Source organism: Mya arenaria, chromosome 2 (genome assembly GCF_026914265.1).
Source record: "Mya arenaria isolate MELC-2E11 chromosome 2, ASM2691426v1".
NCBI lineage: Eukaryota > Metazoa > Mollusca > Bivalvia > Myida > Myidae > Mya > Mya arenaria.
The window spans coordinates 69,616,121-69,638,841 of record NC_069123.1 but is presented as its reverse complement, the minus strand read 5'-3'; the positions used below and the strand labels follow the sequence as shown (position 1 = coordinate 69,638,841).

At 38.2% G+C, this 22,721-nt stretch overlaps 1 protein-coding gene across 3 annotated transcripts; it reads left to right on the top strand.

Annotated features, from left to right (window-relative positions):
* Positions 1 to 3,739: 3,739 nt before the first annotated feature.
* On the top strand, positions 3,740 to 22,721 carry LOC128224514 (uncharacterized). 3 transcript variants are annotated; one of them, XM_052934384.1, is made up of 2 exons: positions 3,740 to 4,085; positions 18,906 to 22,721. In XM_052934384.1, exons 1-2 carry the CDS (start codon positions 4,047 to 4,049, stop codon positions 20,139 to 20,141), a joined length of 1,275 nt encoding a protein of 424 aa, XP_052790344.1. In that variant the 5' UTR covers positions 3,740 to 4,046; the 3' UTR covers positions 20,142 to 22,721. The 3 variants fall into 3 exon arrangements, with proteins under 3 accessions (XP_052790344.1, XP_052790362.1, XP_052790352.1); XM_052934402.1 differs by lacking the exon at positions 3,740 to 4,085 and adding an exon at positions 10,136 to 10,271; XM_052934392.1 differs by lacking the exon at positions 3,740 to 4,085 and adding an exon at positions 10,711 to 10,855.

Genomic DNA, 22,721 nt, shown 5'->3' with positions numbered 1-22,721 from the left:
CGTTAGCACGCACCATGGTCGGAACGCGCGAGCTCTAGATTACAATCCAAGTACTAAGACTTACGTTTGCACGCACCATGGTCGGAACGCAGTAGCTCTATATTACAATCCAAGTACTAAGACTAACTCTTGCACTCACCAGAGTTGGAACGCGCTAGATCTAGATTACAATCCAAGTACCAAGACTAACGTTTGCACGCACCAGAGTTGGAACGCGCTAGTTCTAGATTACTGTCCAAGTACTAAGACTAACGTTTGCACGCATCATGGTTCGAACACGCTAGATCTAGATTACAATCCAAGTACAAAGACTAACGTTTGCACGCACCAGAGTTGGAACGCGCTAGCTCTAGATTATTGTCAAAGTACTAAGACTAACGTTTGCACGCATCATGGTTGGAACGCGCTAGATCTAGATTACAATCCAAGTACTAAGACTAACGTTTGCACGCACCATGGTTCGAACACGCTAGATCTAGATTACAATCCAAGTACTAAGACTAACGTTTGCACGAACCATGGTTGGAACGCATGCGCTCTAGATTACAATTCAAGTACTAAGATTTCCATGCATCAGAGTTGGAACGCGCGTCCACTAGATTACTGTCCAAGAACTAAGACTAACGTTTGCACGCACCATGGTCGGAACGCGCTTGCTCTAGATTACACTCCAAGTACTAAGACTAACTTTTGCACGCACCAGAGTTGGAACGCGCTAGATCTAGATTACAATCAAAGTACTTAGACTAAAGTTTGCACGCACCAGAGTTGGAACGCGCTAGCTCTAGATTACTGTTCAAGTACTAAGACTAACGTTTGCACGCACCAGAGTTGGAACGCGCTAGATCTAGATTACAATCAAAGTACTTAGACTAAAGTTTGCACGCACCAGAGTTGGAACGCGCTAGCTCTAGATTACTGTTCAAGTACTAAGACTAACGTTTGCACGCACCAAAGTTTGAACACGCGAGCTCTAGATTACTGTCCAATTACTAAGACTAACGTTTGCACGCACCATAGATGGAACGCGCGTCAGCTAGATTACTGTCCAATTACTAAGACAAACGTTTGCACGCACCATGGTTAGAACGCGCAAGCTCTAGATTACTGTCCAAGTACTAACACTAACGTTTGCACACACCATAGTTGGAACGCGAAAGCTCGAGATTACTCCCCAAGTACTTAGACTTACGTTTGCAAGCACCATGGTTGGAACGCGAGAGCTCTAGATTAGTGTCCAAGTACTAAGACTAACGTTTGCACGCACCGTGGTTAGAACGCGCGGGCTCTAGATTACTGTCCAAATATTAAGACTGACGTTTGCACACACCAGAGTTGGAGCACGTGAGCTCTAGATAACTGTTCAAGTACTAAGACTAACGTTTGCACGCACCATGGTTGGAATGCGCTAGCTCTAGATTACAATCAAAGTACTAAGACTAAAGTTTGCACGCACTAGAGTTGGAACGCGCTAGCATTAGATTACTATTCAAATACTAAGACTAACGTGTGCACGCACCAGAGTTTGAACGCGCTAGCTCTAGATTACTGTCCAAGTACTAAGACTAACGTTTGCACGCACCAGAGATGGAACGCGCGTCAGCTAGATTACTGTCCAATTACTAAGACTAACGTTTGCACGCACCATGGTTGGAACGCGCAAGCTCTAGATTACTGTCCAAGTACTAAGACTAACGTTTGCACACACCATAATTGGAACGCGAAAGCTCTATATTACTCTCCAAGTACTTAGACTTACGTTTGCACGCACCATGGTTGGAACGCGAGTGCTCTAGATTAGTGTCCAAGTACTAAGACTAACGTTTGCACGCACCGTGGTTAGAACGCGCAAGCTATAGATTACTGTCCAAGTACCAATACTAACGTTTGCACGCACCATGGTTAGAACGCGCGGGCTCTAGATTACTGTCCAAGTATTAAGACTGACGTTTGCACACACCAGAGTTGGAGCACGTGAGCTCTAGATAACTGTTCAAGTACTAAGGCTAACGTTTGCACACACCATAATTGGAACGCGAAAGCTCTATATTACTCTCCAAGTACTTAGACTTACGTTTGCACGCACCATGGTTGGAACGCGAGAGCTCTAGATTACTGTCCAAGTACTAAGACTAACGTTTGCGCGCACCGTGGTTAGAACGCGCAAGCTATAGATTACTGTCCAAGTACCAATACTAACGTTTGCACGCACCATGGTTGGAACGCGCGGGCTCTAGATTACTGTCCAAGTATTAAGACTGACGTTTGCATACACCAGAGTTGGAGCACGTGAGCTCTAGATAACTGTTCAAGTACTAAGACTAACGTTTGCACGCACCATGGTTGGAACGCGCGAGGTCTAGATTACAATTCAAGTACTAAGACTAATGTTTTTTTCGCACCAGAGATGGAACGCGCGAGCTCTAGATTAGTGTCCAAGTACTAAGACTAACGTTTGCACGCACCATGGTTGGAACACGCGAGCTGCAGATTACAATTTAAGTACTAAGACTTACGTTTGTTCTCACCAGAGATGGAACGTGCGAGCTCTAGATTACTGTCCAAGTTCTCAGACTAACGTTTGGGAGCACCATGGTTGGAACGCGCGACCTCTTCACAAGTTTATGAGGGAATAAAAAGTATATATCTATCTATGTATAATACCCCCAAATAATAAAGGAAGAAATGAAGTAGCGAACGTTGTATGTTTATAGTGTTTCTTTTCCAATTACGTGTTGAACAATATCGCGGAATATTTCATTTGATTTATGAAGTAATAGTATACCTTTATTTCAAAATGTTATGTTTAGTATCGCACTGCGTGGTGAGAACTAAACGTCTATGAGAAAAGTATATAGTATTCGATAGTTATTTGAACATGTATGATTGACTTGCTTGATCGATTATTCTAATTGCTTGCCAACCATTTGTATAATGCAAATACAAGAAAACGGCCATGTGTAGATTGTTCCTGGATATGTTTAAATATTTGTTCCGTATCTGTTATTAGTTCTGCTGTCAATGCAAAGCTATCTTCTACCAGATCACTGATGGTCTGTATAATGAACACTGCTTGAACTTTAATTCGTCTTTCAAAATTCCAAAACGGCATGTCCCTGAGGTTTATTCGTTATTAAGGAGTGCTCGGTCGCTACAACTTAGCATATTTAGTATTGGATTATTCCAAATGCTTCGTTTATATAACTTCTTAACACACCTGTTGAATCACTGTAAAGAACCATTCCTTTAAGCGTCAAAGTTTCTTTGTACCATCAAATTGTATGGTAATGAAATTAAATAAGAGATAAACATAATTTGAAATTGACATAAAAATAATCTTAAACAGCCTTTTGATACAGTAATTCGAATTACCCATTTTTTTTAAATACTATTAACTTAAAATAATAATACTGTGTATAGTTTGCTTTAATTCCTGCTATCTCTCTATTTTCAGCTATTTTTTGTTCTGCCTAAGAATCCTGGAATGAGTCATCGTCGGATACCCCGATACATTACCAGACGACAAGCTTGTCCTTATGAAGTATAACGGAATCAAGAACCATGGTTGCCAACGATGGGATGGAGTAAAGCGGTCTGAATCTTGCTCGCATTGTAAACAATTTCATTAAAATGATATCGTGGCGTTCACTTCCTTACGTTACGTACATAGCGTAACATAGCGTAACGTCGTGAAGCGTGTAAAGTATAGGGGGGATCTGATTTAAATGAGATTACCTTGTTAACAACAACCAAACATTGCCAGTATTAAGTAAGAGACTATAATATCTACCCGGTTCTTAAGTACGTAACAGATCTACCCGATAATACATTGATATACATGTATGGTATTGGTTTGGCAAGTCCGTTGAATATTCGATCATTGTATTGGGCGTTATAGGTCAGAGTATAGAATTAAAACTTCAGTGCCTTCTGGTCACTTCGGCACTTCGTTTGGATACTCCTGAAAATATGAGACATTGGATTAACACGTAGGGTACAGTGTGTTAAGTTGTGTGTGGGCTTGATGGGGGAAGGGGTGTTGAATTATGCCTGGAAATACTCGTCACAAATGGAGAGGAATAAAGGTATACACATATACATTAGTAAAGCACTATATATTACAGTGCATAAGCTATAAACTCAAGTGTATGCAACTACTTGTAAGGTTAAGTTAATAATGCAGATGCACACGATCAATGGAGTGTTATTTCTTCAAAATACAAAGCACTATCCTGACTGTATATTTGTCTAGTATCACAGGCAATAACATAGTTCTCTAATCAAACAACAGCAGTCATTTCTGACTGACTTAAAGTAACTCGCGCATGGTTTGTAAAATGCACGTTTTTAATTACGGAACAAAGTGTGGCAAATCATACATACATGTAGTGTTAAAACAAAAATACCAAAAGCTAGAACCCTTCAGCAAATGTTGATATTTGCTCAAATATCGTCTTTCAATACCGCAATTTTCATTAGCGTTAGTAACGCGATTGAAAATTAATAACGGCTGTGGTGTTGCGTGATTGGTTGATTGACATTATTACGTGATTTATCATGTGGACTAGCCGGCTGTTTTCTTCTTGTTTCTTGACTTTACCGGCGTGGGTTCGAGCTCCACTAAAACCAAAATACCTTTTTATGCTATAACTAAATTTCTTACTGCAATTTCGATATCATAGAGTAAAATAATGATAGAAGAAGTGTTTTCAGATGCATTACAGGGAAAACTAATTTTTGATCCAAAAACATAAGCGAGTCACTTTTATGCAAAGTGACAAGGTGAGCTGATGGGTATTATAATACGTTCAAGTTCACTGTATATTGTGAAGTAAACTTTACAATAGACTATTGGCAGGGGGTTTAGGGGTTCTCCACCTTGAAAATTTTAATAATTTTATTCTGAAGTATAGCATTTTGGGCGTATGTTATTACTTATTTTCTCCTATATGGAAATAAAGTTCAACTTGGACCATAAATGGGGGGGGGCTGCTGTGTGCCCCGTGGATCCGCTAGTGATTATCGGAATATGAACACAGTTTGGCTGGTTAAAGTGTGTGTGTCTGAAGGAAAACCTATCGCATATCTTATAAATAGGGAGACCCGACCGTAACCGGAAACAGTTTATCAAATGACGTCAAAATAACGCGGGAAAAAGTTAATCACTACACTTTAAACGTTAAATTGAAACGCTTATGACAAGAATTTATCCAACAAATCATAAATTAACACATTTCAACAAGTTTTTCGTGGCCTTCTGACACAAACGATAGCAAGATAAACAATTTACAACTTATTTTAAGGTAACTGACCACTAAATAAATTTCCTATAGTCAATTGACCAAGTTGCATGCACGATACCACTGATTTCAAGTGCTTCACAACCCCCAACACCATATGTGGGGAGAAAACTGTACTAACATAATCAACGTAAGAAAAAAAGTTACGTTTCTCCTAAGAAAAATAAAATTGGTTAAACGTAACCATGCACTGTTTACTCGGTAAAATGACAATATCCGGCGTACGAGGACATACTGCGGTGAAAATGTAAACAATAAAAAGTAGATCAAGTAGATCCAGCATGTTCAGCCTGTTTTTGAAATCGCACACCGTTCAGCTTGTTCAGCCTGTTTTTGAAATCGCACACCGTTCAGCTTCAGAAACTATAAATATGAAAGGTAGTCAATGGTCTGAGATGGTAAAACCATGTGTAACGTGTGAGCCGAACAAACACCTACAGATCCCTTCAGAGAAAAGCATGCTCGACTCTGAAGGGATCCTCTGTTCTTTATATACAGTAAATTCTAAATTTACAGAGAGCCCGGGATTTGCTAGTTTGCATATTACCAACCAAATACATGAACGTATTTCCGTCTATAACGAAACGTTATACTATGACCGCCAATCCGTTTTAAAGAAATAAGGCATGTTAAATTACAACGAGTAGGCAGTTCCTCCCCGTATCTACGTTACGTATGAAATCGTCCCAAGGTCTCTCATACGCCCAACGTTACGGGACTTTTACCTATTACTGTTAACATATCTTTTTTTATTGATCAAGGTTTGTTTTCACTTCTTATTATGTTTTTTTTGTGTGATTAAGTCGTTGAAGTCACAATTTATCACAATGATTTACTATTAATTGGCAAAAAACAAGACTTAAAATGTTATGTACGTTAACGTCTCAATACACAAAGTCATGTATTTTCATTGGGTTAATTAAAAGCTATGTTAATCTATATGACCACATTTTAACACATCACTTGTAACCTTTCCGTTGAACAAACTGGCAAATGCATTCATTATGAAATGGTTTGTGTAAGTGTAAACGTTTGAATTTTGAACTCTTAGTCAATTATAATCACGGCCCCCCAGGTCCGAGGAATAGCGGGGACTTTGACTTTCGGTCCAGCCAACCCCGGGTAAAATCTCCGCCCTGCGGTCAAATGACTGATGGTAAAATCCCCGCCAAATGCCCCCGCGCCCCAGGGAGCCTAGTTAATGCCCATTCCCCGATATATTTTGCGCGAAAACAAAACCACCGCATTCACCCGGCACTGCGGGGCCACCTGAAAGGTAAAAACACGGCCCATTTCCCCGACTATCCCCGGTATACCTCCGTACCTGGGGACCGTGGTTACAATTGACTGGTGCATAATAAACTATGATTTGATATATATAAAAAATGATCTTTTCTTTATTTATATTTCAGTTTATCTCAATTGTCCTTTGATGTCCTTTTGTGTATTGGCAATGTGCTTATACAACTTTGACTTAACTTGACAGAGTTGTTAAATAAGAACGGAAACGGATGTATTTTTGACAGAAACTGCATGACTGGCGACCAATAAAGACACGAACGTCTTATAAATTTAGGGCGTTTTTGTTGATACCAGTCTTGTTTTAGTTTTGGTGTCAAGGGTTTCAGCGGTTTGGAAACCTGTTTCGAAAGTTTCGCTTGGAGCGCATGGCCTGGCATGTATCCATTATTATTTCTGAATATCTTCAGTAAAACAATAACACCGTGGCTGGGAGTTTGCCTAGCTTTTGAAACCAAATGGTGTTTCAACACACGTGATGGATTTTTGTCTACCATGTTTGTTTTCTTTCGTGTTTTTTTTTTCAAAGTGAACAAGTTAACTTTGTACAATAAATAACAAGAGTAATATGAACTCTTTGCAAGTATTGGCGAGCCTACAGATAAATTTCGAAAACGAGTTTTTAACTCTACTGCAACTATACGTACATGCCGTGTTTCGCAATTTCTTATTACAAGAGACATGAAGGAGTCAACAAAGAGTTCTGACGTACTAGGACGGAATTATGTTACGAAATAATTTCAGTTGTTATTGAACACGTGTGGCACTTACTTCGATAAGCTCATTACCACAATTATAGTCTTAACAGCAGACAATATTATCAAAAATAGTGGCTTTAAACTGTTTTATAACACGAACGCTCGTGTTCCCTTAAAGTATTACTTCATACCGAACTAGATTCGCGAGTACCCTAGGCCAAGCTGCGGCATGGAACGTATGTATTTAGAATTCTACCTAAAGTTACAGCCAATGAAATTGCAGATAAGCAATTATTAATTACTAGACTTAATCACTAAAAAAATCAACTTTCGCGGGTATTTTAAGTTCCATCTACTGCCACTCATCCGATACACACTACCTGCGTCTGATTTTGAGTTGAAAATGCGTCAGCCAACGAGGTTTTAGTAGAGTCCATTAGGTGACCTGAATTAAAATCTTAATGATTACGAAGGCCCATTCTAAACCTAAAGGAGCCGAGCACAGCAAAGCCACCATACGTTGTTTCTTATTCAAGAATAAATAAGTTAACAAAGTCTAACCGGCCTACTGTTCGGCCCTACCAAATTGTTCCAGCATTAAAATTAAGCCGTGCGCCTGTCAATCATCGTTGACACTGAAATTGCGTTCTTGTATATTGAAACAGTAGGCGTGGCTATATGCGCATGCGAAGTTATGGCACTGACTCGTGAACGGTGTTGTCTTCAGAAGTATGTTGCTATTCTTCACAAATAAGAAACTAAACATGTTAAAATCTAGCGCCCCGGATTGGCTGACCGAGTTGTAGCGCAAAGAACAACGGTATTGATGTTGCCACAACTAATGCTGTATACAAAAAAATTGTTCACGTATCTGTATCATACCATTACAAATGTGCACATAGCAAACCGGCAGTCTAGTAGGAACAGATCGGTATGAGCCAATCTACATGCACCGTTTTCATTGGTGCTTTTACCGGCATGCGTCCTATATTTGACAGACTCAAGAAAACGCGTTGAAATAAGTACTTGCTTGCAAGGTATATGGCAGGGGCGGATCAAGGATTCCACGTCAGAAGGGGCGTTGCTTAGGGAGTAACCTTTTGACTTGCGCAACTCCCTCAGAAACGAAATTTATTTGATTTAAAGTGTTTGGATTGGGATATTGGGGTACTCCCCACATTTTTTTTAGCAATTTCTATTTCGTTATTGTGTATAATTATAGTGTATTTTATTACTTTTTCTCCTATATAGTAGTAAAAAGGAAACTTGGACGATGTTAGGGGTGGGGGCACTGGGTGCGCATCCCCTCCCTGGATCCGCTTGTGATATACCGGTTTGTAAATGGGTCAGGCTTGAATGAATGTCTTTTGTATTTTGACAAGTATTGTTTTTTATATGCACAGCAAAATATACTAGGCTAACCATGAATTCAACGCCGCGTCCTGAAACACTGACCTATTTTCTGATGTTACGTAACAATACATATCACCGCTCGAATGGCACCATGACATAGCGTTGAAGCATATCTAATTGCGTAATTTGATACTATTTAGATATGCCGAAAATCCTGAACTAGGAAAAATATTGATATCGCGAATGGCTTGGGTACGCGAAAGAACGGGATTTGGGAAAATATAAGTACTGAGGGACAAGGCTAATAATGTGTTTGGCCTGTTCGAAGCGGGCACCTTCTGTATAAGTGTTATTATTCGTAGCCTTGTCTGTTTGGCAAGGTGTACAAGCCACTGTGTTCATCAAGCCGGTATCGAAAAGGGCACAGATCTGTACTGGTTCTAAAATATGGAAAAGTTTGTTCATTGTTTTTGTTCAAAATTGCTAAATTCGGTTTAATGCTTGCAAGAATCAAGTTTATTTGTACACATAACACATATGTACATGTGATGTAGGGTATAATAACGTATACTAATAAGTAAATAACTTCATATTTAAGTTACCCGATGGTCCGTGATACAATTTTGTGTAATTTTGATGCCAGGTAGATGCCTGATAATCCATATTATTTAAGGATCATTTGAAAGAGCTTGTTGTGAAGAAAATCATACCTAAAACTTTAACCGAAAAAAAATATTACATACGAGTGTGTAAGCATTGAAGGATTCTTAGGTTTCACGTCCGATATAGGTACTCATCGATTTATTTTAACAATTTCTAGTTCGAAATTTATCTCCTATATTGAAATAAAATGTAAACTGAGACGATTTTTTGGGGGTGGCGCGCTCCAGCTGCCCCCTCCCCCGATCTGCTTGTGAATGGGACGATAAACTTACTGGCGTAATTTTACATCGGATACTCTAATGAGAACCTTGCGTTGGGATACACGTTGCTGTTTATGTACACGATATCCCGGATTGAAATAGCGTACATGCGTACGATCGCAGTGAAGCCTTAGCATTGCGTCACAAGCCTTGTAGGTGGTACATCTCTGACATGACTATGGGGACACGACATGTGTCGGGCTATTTACTCCATGATCCTTCGTGTAAGCCATCAATGCCATCCATTAGAGTTCGAACAAGAAACTTTTGGGATTAGACTTTTGTTTGGGGAAATATACTTTATAAAATATATATAATAAGTATTTGTAATTTTTTTCAAGTGACCCGAACTTGTTTTGGCTCATAAATTATTATTTGATAAACGTCACTTTCAGACATAGTATGTATAAATTATTCAAAAGTCGATACGAGGCAAATACTCGTGTTCTATGATGCTGTATAGGGACAGCTAGACATTGATCTGTGGCCATTGATTTGTTTTGCCCCGCAACGATGTTGCTACACAGGGAAGTTACGTCCCCTGAATAGCCGAACCGTCACATTTGTTATTCCGGATGTGTAAATGGTATTTTCACCTGGTTCAGGTGTGATTATGTAAACAAAGATGATACAAACTGGATTAAATCTTATATTCTTGTCCTTGGACTGCCTCAAACATAGTAAATAAATGTGTTTAGGTATGTATCAATTAAAACAACTGTTTATTTAAGTTATTGCAACTTGTGACAATATTATAATCTGATAAAAGGTAACCTACTAAGCCGAGACAAGTACATGTATATAAATTTGCTCGTGTTTAATTATTGTAATTATCTATCTTAAGGTTTTCTATGTTTGGTAAGCATAATTTTATCGGCAAAATCATTAATATAAAGTATAAATTAAGGCTTTTGCTCGCGACCTTAATGGTACTCTATATTGTTTAACTGTGCTATTAATTAAGTTTGAAAAAACAATCTGAAAAAAAGTAATACAATGTTTGCGGATTAATTTTTAAACAAGTATGAACGAGTTACAATGGCCTACTAGTAAGTATTTATACAAGTATTTTGTCACTGTAAACCTTTCTTTCAAAGGATTTTCACAGTTTATCGATAACATTGTGATGTCGGTCATCATTTGGAACAGATGTCTTAACTTGTCACCAGCTCGGCACTGGGCTTTTTGTGCTGTTATCAGTAGTTAGTTTAGTTTAAATTGCAGTATTTCAAACAATTTATGTGAAGAAATGAAATGGATAAAACATGTGCGTAAGAAACAAGTGAGTAATGGTAGTTTATTATTATCCGGTCTCCTGTTCAATATACATGTATGTTAACTGGACATTACCATTGTAATATATCACAGAGGTTTGGATGACTTTAGAATAAAATGGCATGCGTATGAAACTGAAACAGATATGTTTACTTCATATTAAATTCAAGTCTGGAAACAGGCCTATGTGTATGATAGCCCATGTCGTGACTGGGAGTAGTCTCATGTTTTTGAATGTTTTGCTAGAAAGTTAAAACCAAAACGTAATAGAAACTCAACTGTATATATTCAATTGAAGGCAGTGTAAAGTCGGACATATATTTCAACATTCCATCGTTATATAATCATTATAAAAGTTATGACAATTTTCTCATGCCTAACAATATAACCGACCGTGTCTAACAATATCATGGTCCGTGTCAAACAACAGCACCGACAGTGTCAAACAACAGCACCGACAGTGTCAAACAACAGCACCGTCAGTGTCAAACAACAGCACCGATAATGTCAAACTATCACCGACACTGTCAAACTATCACCGACACTGTCAAACTATTACCGACACGGTGTCAAACTATCACCGACACGGTGTCAAACTATCACCGACACGGTGTCAATATCATGATCCGTGTAAAACTATCACCGACAGTGTCAAACAATATCATAGTCCGTGTCAAGCAATATTGCCGACCGTGTCTAACAATAAAATGGTCCGTGCAAACAACAGTACCGACATGGTCAAACTATCATCATCGACCGTGCCTAACAATGTTGCCGACCGTGTCTAACAATAAAATGGTCCGTGTCAAACAACAGCACCTACATTGTCTAACAATATCGCTGACCTTGTCTAACAATATAACCGACCGTTTTAAAAACACACCGACCGTGTCTTACAATAGCACCGTTCGTTTCTTACAACAGCACCGACCACGTCCAACAATATCACCGACCATGTCCAACAATATCGACGACCGTGTCAAACAATATCACCGACCGTGTCAAACCGACCCTGTCCCACATTATTACCGACCGTTTCTTTCACCGATTAACCTGAACCAATGTGATAGGCTGTGTTTGACAATAACACTCATTACTCTTAGAAAGGCAATGCTTTGAAACAAACGAACTTGGATATCAGCATTTTGAAGAGCTTTAATCAGGTCCTTAATTATTTCACATTTAACTGTCTATGTGCTGCGGTGCATATGTTTGTCGTGCACAGTTTGGACCCGCGTAAAAAAAATCCAAGCTAACCCGTGTATAAGTTTGGATGGCAATCGCTCTTTGATTCCTGCTTTTTCAGATTAAAGTTTCTTCATAGTCATATATTTTGTCATAGGTTTAAACAAATGCTAAGGAATGTTTCATACGGCGGTTTCGTAGTGAATATTTGATATGCTCGAGTAAATTTTTTAAACAGTTTGCTAAATTAAACGTGGTTTATTTCCATGATTTAATTCAGTATACACATATCCGACACATGTGAACGCAATTTTGTTTAGTCCAGAATTGTCAAATGCGGAGACGGGGGGGGGGGGGGGGGGGGATAATAACACCTTGTTCGTTATGACTCATATGTTTTTATTGTTGTATTTTCGCTGGTGAGCAACGGAAACTAAACACAGAGTATAAACAGGAGGGGACGCATACATTTTACTTGTATATATGAATTAATGTCACTTATAGTTACGAAGTTACATTAGGCACATTGACTGTTAGCTCTGTTGGATGCACACATTCCCTTTGGCATGTCTTCTGTGACATCAACAGTGTTACAGTAATATATGGTGTATAATAATGTACACGGGTTAACGTTTGGCTGACCGACCTTTATCCAACGACGTATACCGTTCGCACGTCCGAACGCAAATTTACTGTTATCTTGAACACATTTCATGATAGTTATTCATTTGTATGAAATGTGATAATGGCTGATAGTGACAATTTAAGCTGACACCCCCAAATATCTATGAGCATGATTTTGATAAAGTTAAAACCGGTACATGTGTATACCATTCACGGGCGTGATTATACAGACCCAGCCTGAATATAATATATACCACGACTTGCCGTTCGAGAACAATTGGCGGATCGTTTCATGTCCCATCTTTCAGAAATATTCCCAGTGGTGACAGTAGTATTATGAACATGAAGACTCTGATCAATACAGCCATAACTCGGGTACACTGGCGTTCAATACTTCCCGCTCAATACACCATGCGCGCCCAGCAACCGGTCATTCATTTTCTCTAATTTATCACTTTATCATTAATATTTAGTGATAAAATTTAATAATTATGTTTCTGTATCATGTAAGTAGGGATCGGATGCGGACAGTGAAACCATTCAAACGGGTGTCGTGTAATAAAACTGGAAATACGTGGTTGTATTAAAGTTCACTTGTAAGTACTTGTATTGTATACGGTCCAGACGAAATTTCATGTAACGGATGAAACATTTGACGGTTTTGGAAACAACAGTTCTGGTAGTGACTCAGGCGAAACGTTGGTAGTAACGTAGATCTATCAAAACGTAATTATTGAACCAAACGAAACCTTGATTGGGACACGATGAGAAGCAACTTGAACGAATTATGGTAGTGACTCAACGAATCTTTGATTGGGACACGACTTTGGTAGTGACTCAACGAATCTTTGCTTGGGACACGACGACTTTGGTAGTGAGTCAACGAATCTTTGCTTGTGACACGACGACTTTGGTAGTGAGTCAACGAATCTTTGATTGGGACACGACTTTGGTAGTGAGTCAACGAATCTTTGCATGGGACACGACTTTGGTAGTGAGTCAACGAATCTTTGCTTGGGACACGACTTTGGTAGTGAGTCAACGAATCTTTGCATGGGACACGACTTTGGTAGTGAGTCAACGAATCTTTGCTTGGGACAAGACGACTTTGGTAGTGAGTCAACGAATCTTTGATTGGGACACGACTTTGGTAGTGAGTCAACGAATCTTTGATTGGGACACGACTTTGGTAGTGAGTCAACGAATCTTTGATTGGGACACGACTTTGGTAGTGAGTCAACGAATCTTTGATTGGGACACGACTTTGGTAGTGAGTCAACGAATCTTTGATTGGGACACGACTTTGGTAGTGAGTCAACGAATCTTTGCATGGGACACGACTTTGGTAGTGAGTCAACGAATCTTTGCATGGGACACGACTTTGGTAGTGAGTCAACGAATCTTTGCATGGGACACGACTTTGGTAGTGAGTCAACGAATCTTTGATTGGGACACGACTTTGGTAGTGAGTCAACGAATCTTTGCATGGGACACGACTTTGGTAGTGAGTCAACGAATCTTTGCATGGGACACGACTTTGGTAGTGAGTCAACGAATCTTTGCATGGGACACGACTTTGGTAGTGAGTCAACGAATCTTTGATTGGGACACGACTTTGGTAGTGAGTCAACGAATCTTTGCTTGGGACAAGACGACTTTGGTAGTGAGTCAACGAATCTTTGATTGGGACACGACTTCGGTAGTGAGTCAACGAATCTTTGATTGGGACACGACTTTGGTAGTGAGTCAACGAATCTTTGATTGGGACACGACTTTGGTAATGAGTCAACGAATCTTTGCTTGGGACACGACGACTTTGGTAGTGAGTCAACGAATCTTTGCTTGGGACACGACGACTTTGGTAGTGAGTCAACGAATCTTTGCTTGGGACACGACGACTTTGGTAGTGACACAACGAATCTTTGCTTGTGACACGACGACTTTGGTAGTGACACAACGAATCTTTGCTTGTGACACGACGTGTTTGGTAAAGTCACTCAAATGATTTGGGGATTCGGGCGAGTAGGCAGGGGCACGGAATAGTTTGGTAGTGATTCGGACGTTCAGTGTTTCTTTGAAATGTAATGGTATTCGTGAGTAGACAATATATTGGTGGCGAATTTGGTGATTCGTATACTTTGTCGGATCTGAATTCTAGTAGATTCAAGGGAAGCAATAGGAAATCTGCCAAGTAAATTTGCACTTTAAAAGGTACCGTCGGCGTCGTCCGCATCGGTTTAATGGTTAGCATGCGGGGCAGGAAATTCATCGAACCGGGTTTGTTCCCCGACAGCGGCAGCATTTACTGCTGATTCACCGTTTCTATAAGCTCATCTCAATAGAACTCATGCTTATTAAATCAGAATTTCCAGTTGATAGTATAACATATTTCTTTACATTATTGATGTCTTGTTAGGTTGCGTCAGAATCACTTTCAGTGAGTCCTCACAGGCATACAATGATCAGGTTAATTAATAAATTAATTAATTAAAAATTATAAACTTATTCCGCGGGAGTATTTGTTCGTTAACTTTTCATATCGCCATCTTCATAAACGGGAAACAATGCGGGCAAGTAACTAGTAAGTCATGTATATAAATAAATATCCATGACTTGTATTATTTATTATCAATTAACCTTAATTGATAAACATTTATTTATATACATGACTAGCTAGTTACTTTATACATAGGACAATGATGTTAGGCGAAGAGACGGAGCAGCAGATACATCCATGTCCCTGCTACGCTTCCCTGAACCTTTTCATGTTTGCTACTTGGGATAATTTTTCAATATTGATTTACATGATATATATGATAAACTTGTTTATTTTACAAACACAAGCGCACTTACGTATTGATCAAGTTCGCCATCTGTAATCTCTGTACGACATAAGAAAGCTCTAGCGATTCTTATTTTACCAACATTTTGTATGATGCAGACAGTATGTAAAATGCGGGTTCTCCCATTTCAATCAGCTCCCGAAGTTCCATTACGGGCTGATTTGATTATTGTGATATATTCCGTTAAAACAATGTTAAGAAATAATATAGTTATGAGGAACAAATTTAAATTTTAAATGGTAATGTTTTCTTGATTGTTTCCTGAAGCAATTATAGCAAGCTCTTGAACATTAAGGACCACCTACATCGCAAACGTGGGCGGGGAAGGCCAACAATGAAAAGGATTCAAAAAATCATGTTTTATTAAGTTTGAGGAAAAAAAAATTTCGGACATAAAAGATATATCCTTTGTGGGTTAAAAGGAGTTGGCCGAAATTTACGAAATAGGATTTGATCAGATTTTGAGTTTAAAAGGATTTGCATTTTTTTGGAAGAGTCTGTCGACAAAAGAACTATGTTGTTTTTTTGTCAAAATGTCCCAGACAGCGTAATCAACAAAGTTTTGTGGGTAATCTTTTCAATAATAAAGATATTCAATGAAATAATAAATCGCAGGGGATTAATTTCATTTCCTCATTACAAAAATGCAAATATCTTTCCTAAGATATCTTCAATCACCACAAAGCCACAAAACATTTTTGATTGGACGGTACTGACTATTTTGACAGAAAAAAACATATTCATATTGTATCAAGACACTTCCGGAATAAATGCAAAAGCTTTTTAATCGAAAATCTGAGTTAATCTTCTATTACCGTGAAAGACCTTAAGTGAATAATATGTTACCTTGCACCTGTGGTTGTTAATACCTGACTATGACACTCACACAAAGAGGAATGATTCTGCTAATATCTTATAGAAGTTTTGTATAGAAAAGAAGATCATGTCATTGTATGTTTATCATGTCTTGTATCGCCCAGATATGTATTACTCATTCTGTGGTCTTCGGAAAGTGTGCGTTTTTCCTGGTGTCCTGGGTATGTGATACAAGCAATGATTCTACACTCCTCGATCACCCGGTGTTTGAACAAGATAAACGTAATCTGCGGACATTAAGGACTTCCTTAAATGAATGTAGTCGATCAAATGAGCAAGAGCGGTAAAAGAGACTTGACGAATGCCACCGATAGGACATTGTCGTAGGGACAGCCATTAGTATATTGCTTGTGTGTTGAATACATATTAAACTGAAGTGCTCCAGCTATCCCTAATAGCAAGGCGGGGCACCATGCTTCCCTTTTCCAGCACATTGCTGCCTTTTTACTTCACCTGCCGTTTCCTTTTGTTAAACAGAGAAAAATTCAGAAATAAGTATAAAAATAATAAACATGTACACAAATTTGATACTTGAGTAACAGCTACGGTATCTATAGCAAACTGTTAGTAGTTTCAACACATACACAATTAGAATTGAACGTTGCAAGTGCCCAATTACGGCCCATTCAATGCGCATCAAAAGTATCCGGCCCTTTTCAAATCCTGGTGAGAGCACTGAAAAGGTTTGATTAAACTCCAGTTTATCCTAAACGACGCCTTCAAATGTTACCCAACAAATCTGTGAAAATTGATTTCCCAATAGATAAAACGTTTAACTGAGGTACAAAGTATCGCTAGATAAATGCCTTTACAATGGAGTAAGTTTTAGCTGAGAAACAAATTATTCCTACGAAATCCCACTTGAGCGCAATCGACCTAAAATATGACCTTGGCGTATGAAGCCAGGTTAATAATGCTTTGCACGCCACATATTCCCATGCTTCTGTAAAATTATGAAAAGTTTGATCTAAATCTATTTGAAGGTAACCCAGTAAAAGTTGAGACACAACTTATCTCCGTGAAATCCCTAATCGGCTCAATTGACCTCTTAGTGTGACCTTGTCCTTTGAGTTGAATGCTATACGTGACAGACCAGCCAATGTTGCAGTAGAATGATGGTGAAATTTAATTAAAATCAGATTGAAATTTAGCAAGTTTCAACTGTGACAATATCGATTTGCCTGTGGTATAGACGCGCATGGACGCTAGACGTGACACATCTTCTCATGTTCTTGTTTTATTAGTTTGATTTGATATGGAATAAATTTGAGTAAGTTACAGCCGAGACACAGCAGTAAACGGACTGACGGACGCACGAACATACGGAAGGACAGTTCGAATATATTATGAATTCCCTTTCCTTGCATAATTTTATAATTCTAAATAATGTGGCTGTTTCGCTTCCACTTAAGGTTGCCGCGTTAGAACTGGTAGTTCACATATGCTATCATATATATTAAGGTATACACAGCATCTTGCTAAGAACTTCTATATTTGAGCTTCATTTGTTTCACAGAATCTCACTACCTTTCGCCCCTGCACTAGAGAGTCCATTAAAAGGTACAGTTGATCATGTTGTATTGTACCAAGCAATAGGGATGAATCTCACAATGATATATGCAGTATGTTGCCAATTCAACACAACGTTGGTTTTTTAATATCGACCGCTATCTTGCGTTTGAAATGTGTTTGTCTCTATTAAACTCTTAATATCATGTTACTTCATAGAATATATTTTTATATAACATAAAAAAATGTTGCTGATATAAACATGATTTTAAGTTACTATAACGACGATGTTTTGCATAGATTACTTCTTGCTCATATAAATCAACGTTCAAAACATTTTAAGTATGACCATTTTAATGGTGTGATATTTACCTCGTGTATGGCTTTGGCATTCTCTGCGGTCAGTTCAAGGTCACTGAAGGCAGCCGTTTACAAGATTGGCTTTTTTTTGTTCAGTTAACAAAAGGTCTTGTACATCAAACATATTCTTGTTAATATTAATAAGTTGCTAACGTTATTTAATAGCTTTTTTATTATTTTGACCATAAGTTCAACAGTATTATTTCAGTAAATGCTGTGGGGTCCGTTTAAATCTGAATGACGCATTCAGCTTATATTTTTTTCCAAAGTAATATTACATTACGCAATTTCTTTAGAATTACAAATGTACTGTATAAAAAGGCAATAGGGATTAACCTTACTAAAAGGTTCATAACATGACACAGGACTTACTAAACAATAATGGATTACAATCAAAGACAACAAAATCCAGCAAACTGTCTTGAGTTTTTGTCCGTTTTTGGTGCCAAAGTTTGTAATATTCATTACTCAGACAAATTAAGAAAAATAGGCTTCGGTGCAAGCAGACGACATTTATTTAACACAAGCGAAATGTATTCCATTAAAGTTACCGATTTTGTTTTGTTTTTTCCGAACGCTTTATAAATACAAAAGCATGATATTCTAGAATAATGAAACATTTGCCATGGTTTCAAAGATGACCTTGTTGTGTATTTTCAGATGCCGTGCAGGATGAAGGGAGCGGCGGTACAGTGCTGTATGTGCGTGGTGGGCGTGTTCATGTTCCTCGGGGGCATCATCATGACCGCGACGGGCATCACCCTCATCCTTAACTACGGCCTCCTCGACATCGAGCTGCTTCCCCCTGATCTGGACAACGAGGAGGGGAAGCGAACTGTGGGCATTATACTTACCACGTGCGGCCTCCTGGCCGTGCTGGTCAGCGTGATTGTTAGCATCCTGTACTTGTGTAATAAGACTAAACCCTCGGTGAATCCGGACGATATGTCGAGGATTCCGTCGTCTGCTCGGAACAATACTCCCGATCGACCGGATTATCAAAGACGTCATGACCGAGGCAACGATCGTTTCGATAGACGCTCAATAAGCAGTATAAGTGCAAAAGTTGGAAACGGCCATAGTTCAGCCGCTACCAGCAGGAATCCATCCAAGGAAATTTACTCAGCGGAAGTTCAGCACAGGACACCTAGAACCCGTGCTCATCGAGCTAAGAAGCATCAAGCGCGACACAAGCACCGCCTTGATCAGATCAAGGAGGACGCTATATCCCGTAAGACGGTAGATGGCGCTATAGAAGAGAATGAGTACATGGAGACAACGAGAAGCGGCTCGTTCTCTAGTGAAATGACCTTGGAAGACAGACATAGACTGCCGAGAATTATCCATGACCACGTCGACAACAGGGAGGTCGAGCGGCCGCCGAGCGCTGACAGCGCTAGTACGTCACAGACGAGCGATATTAGCGGTTACAGATATTCCGGGGAGGCGGATAAATCCCGGCGAGAATTACAGTTTCTTCCAGACTCGATGTATAAAGATTACCAGAGACAGCTCGAGACCAATTCTAAAGACAGCGCCTCTCCAGACATGTACGATGAAACCTCACTCACAGAAAGCAGAAATTTCGACCAGTGTTCATTAACAAGTGACAATCTTAGAAAATTATCTCAGCAAAATGATAGTCCTCTTTTGCCAGACTTTCATTCAAAAACAAATCATTCCGCGGGCGGAATAACATCATATGACGGTGGTGCCGAATTAGATTCACCGGAAGCGCCCAGTGCAGACGACAGTGTCGTTAGCTATAAAGCGTCTTATCACACAGAACGTCACGGCGAGCAGACGACAGGAAGAATATCACCTCAAATAGGAGAGCCAGAACATTATACAAACGTTGAAGCAGTGAGCAACAGTGGAACCAGCCTTAAGAGTTAATATTTTATTAAATTTGTCTGATACTACTTTCCCAAAATGTATGACTATCATTGCCAAGTATACATAATTTTGCTCAGATAATGCATGTTCATCCTTAGGAATACAAACGGCGCCGTGTTCGTTTATTTGATATTCAAAGAAAGAAAAAAAAATGTAATAAAAGAGAGTAAGAATGTTGGCATTAAGATGTCTTGATTCAGAATGCAATATGTTCTCTGTTCAACAGGGTCTTTAAACAAACAATGTTCATCCCTTTAACGTCGGCATTATTGTTTCATGTTTTGATCGTTTATAATATTTGAGGGCATACTGTTTATATACATTGCTCATCATTATCAATGTATTGTCTGGCATAATACTCCAACAAATTGTCCGCGAAACGTAAAGAAAATACACGACAATGCTAGTTTGCTTCGTTTAAAGGAAAATCAGCGACCATTCATATATATTGCTGGTATACTTCAGTGTGTATATATGCATACTGCTACCAGTAACGTTTCAATCTTTTTATAACATGAATCTTTGTTTAGTTTGTTAACAAATCTGATACTTTTATTATTTATATTTCTGTGAATCAGGTAGTTTTAATATTTAGTTGGTTGTCTGTTTACTAATATTGTACATACATATAAACATACATGTATACATATCAATGCACTGTCGATCTCCCTTGTGTAATAGAGGCCTATCTCATCCATTAGATTGTCACTGTAGAATGAACGTTGTGTGCTTTCTCCCATATCATGATAGTTTTTATATTCCAAGTTAGTTGTTGAGTTAGTTGGGGGAATGCTAGAGAATACGGTCGTTATTATTATTATTATTATTATACACTCTTGTGTTTTGTCCACATGATAAGAATCTAGCAGTTTTTATACATCAGAGAACACGTTTTTATTTCATGTCTCAGTTTTTGTTTGCTAATTAAATGGCTGAAAGTCATGAAACTAAACAAAACCCCACACTCTGTAACTGTTGCATTTGTGTTGTTAAGTTTGTATATTAGGCGATATAATGGTTATAATGTGATAGTAACTCCACAATCCCCAAGGGTATGTACACGAATCATGGTCTGTGTTCCTCCTTCGTCATGTTTAAACCTGTTACAGTAGTTAAAATAGTATGTGTATAACTATTTTGAAGACAATATTTCTTTTATATTTAATTAAAAACAGAAGTACCTTCGCCGTCCATAGTAATAAAATGATATTTTATTTGTTTATGGAGTCAAATGCTACTATAGTTTTCTCAATAGTCTGGGTACATGGATTTATTATTTTTTATAATTTGTTTCCCAAAAGGTGAAAATCACAGTTAATATGTAATAGTTAGGACATATTATGTTAAATATTCATTATTAAGAAGCGCGGAGAGAGCGAATCTGGCGACCACTTTTTGCAATTACTATTTCACAATGTTCCAACTAACTTAGATAATAACATATTTTCACCAAGCGCGGAACCCAATTATGATGTCATATCTGTTTTGTTCTTAATGGCCGAGTGTGGTACTTTCTTTAAGAGTATAGCCTACTTTTACAACCACCAATTAGATAAAGTCTATCGTTGTGGGGGATTTAAAGTTTAAACTAACCTGACACTTCAGTTAACAGATTGAAACAGATTAAAATAATTGCATGTATTCATATGTTCTAATGTCTGACAATGAACTTGTAACATGACAATCTCTTTTATATATAAATGATACATGTATTGAATGTTAATACAGGTAATCTATGCAAAAATATCTGCTGACATTTTTTTTTTTAATAATTAATGGTTTTACACCATTGTTATTGAACCCTCATCAAAGATACCAATATAAAACAAAACATTTAATTAACGACCTTATGTTTTATGTTATCCGATTTTCAAGCGGAATTATACCTATATACTGTTTAAGCAAAAAGTTAAAAATCAGGACGTAGAAGCTTAATTTATGTTATTTTAGAACAGAACACTAAATGTTGACTGAAATATATCATATGCAGTGTTGTAAACCACACGTTTGAAATTTCCATAAGAACTAGAGGATTTTGGTTCTAGTTTAACATGGGAAATTGATTAGCCACAAATATGACAAAATAGGGATATTTGCTATTTACAAAGGTCAATAGAGTTTCTAAGTGTTCAATATACACCATTTTGTAAAGTTTGTTTTCTACTGGTTAGGTAAATTACAGGCTGCATACTTCAAACTTTATACTTTCAACATGCGGTTTATGTTGACCTTTTGATAAATTATGAAAGTACCTGTCCTCAGCGATCAAAGTAGGCCATAGGTTTTTCTTCAATGGAAACAGCTCAACAAACCATTAACCTTTCATGGGTAGAGGCATTTATATCATGAACTATATCACACACCCACATTTATTAAGTAATGGTTATGGCTTCTGTCCCGATGTATGATCTTTTTTATAGCATATATATATATATACACTGAGATGTTTTTAACTTTAAAAAAGTTATATGTGATATATGTCGCATTTCCATGAGGCAAAATGACCATGTCATGATTTTACAGTGATTATGTTCTGTTATTATTATGTTTTCCTTATTTGAGTAATAAATGTAAAATATC

Excerpts from the sequence above, each read along its gene's own strand:
- LOC128224514 (XM_052934384.1), top strand. The coding sequence starts at position 4,047 with ATGCCTGGAAATACTCGTCACAAATGGAGAGGAATAAAG. Across the intron at positions 4,086-18,905 it reads ACAAATGGAGAGGAATAAAG|ATGCCGTGCAGGATGAAGGG; the intron begins GTATACACATAT and ends GTGTATTTTCAG.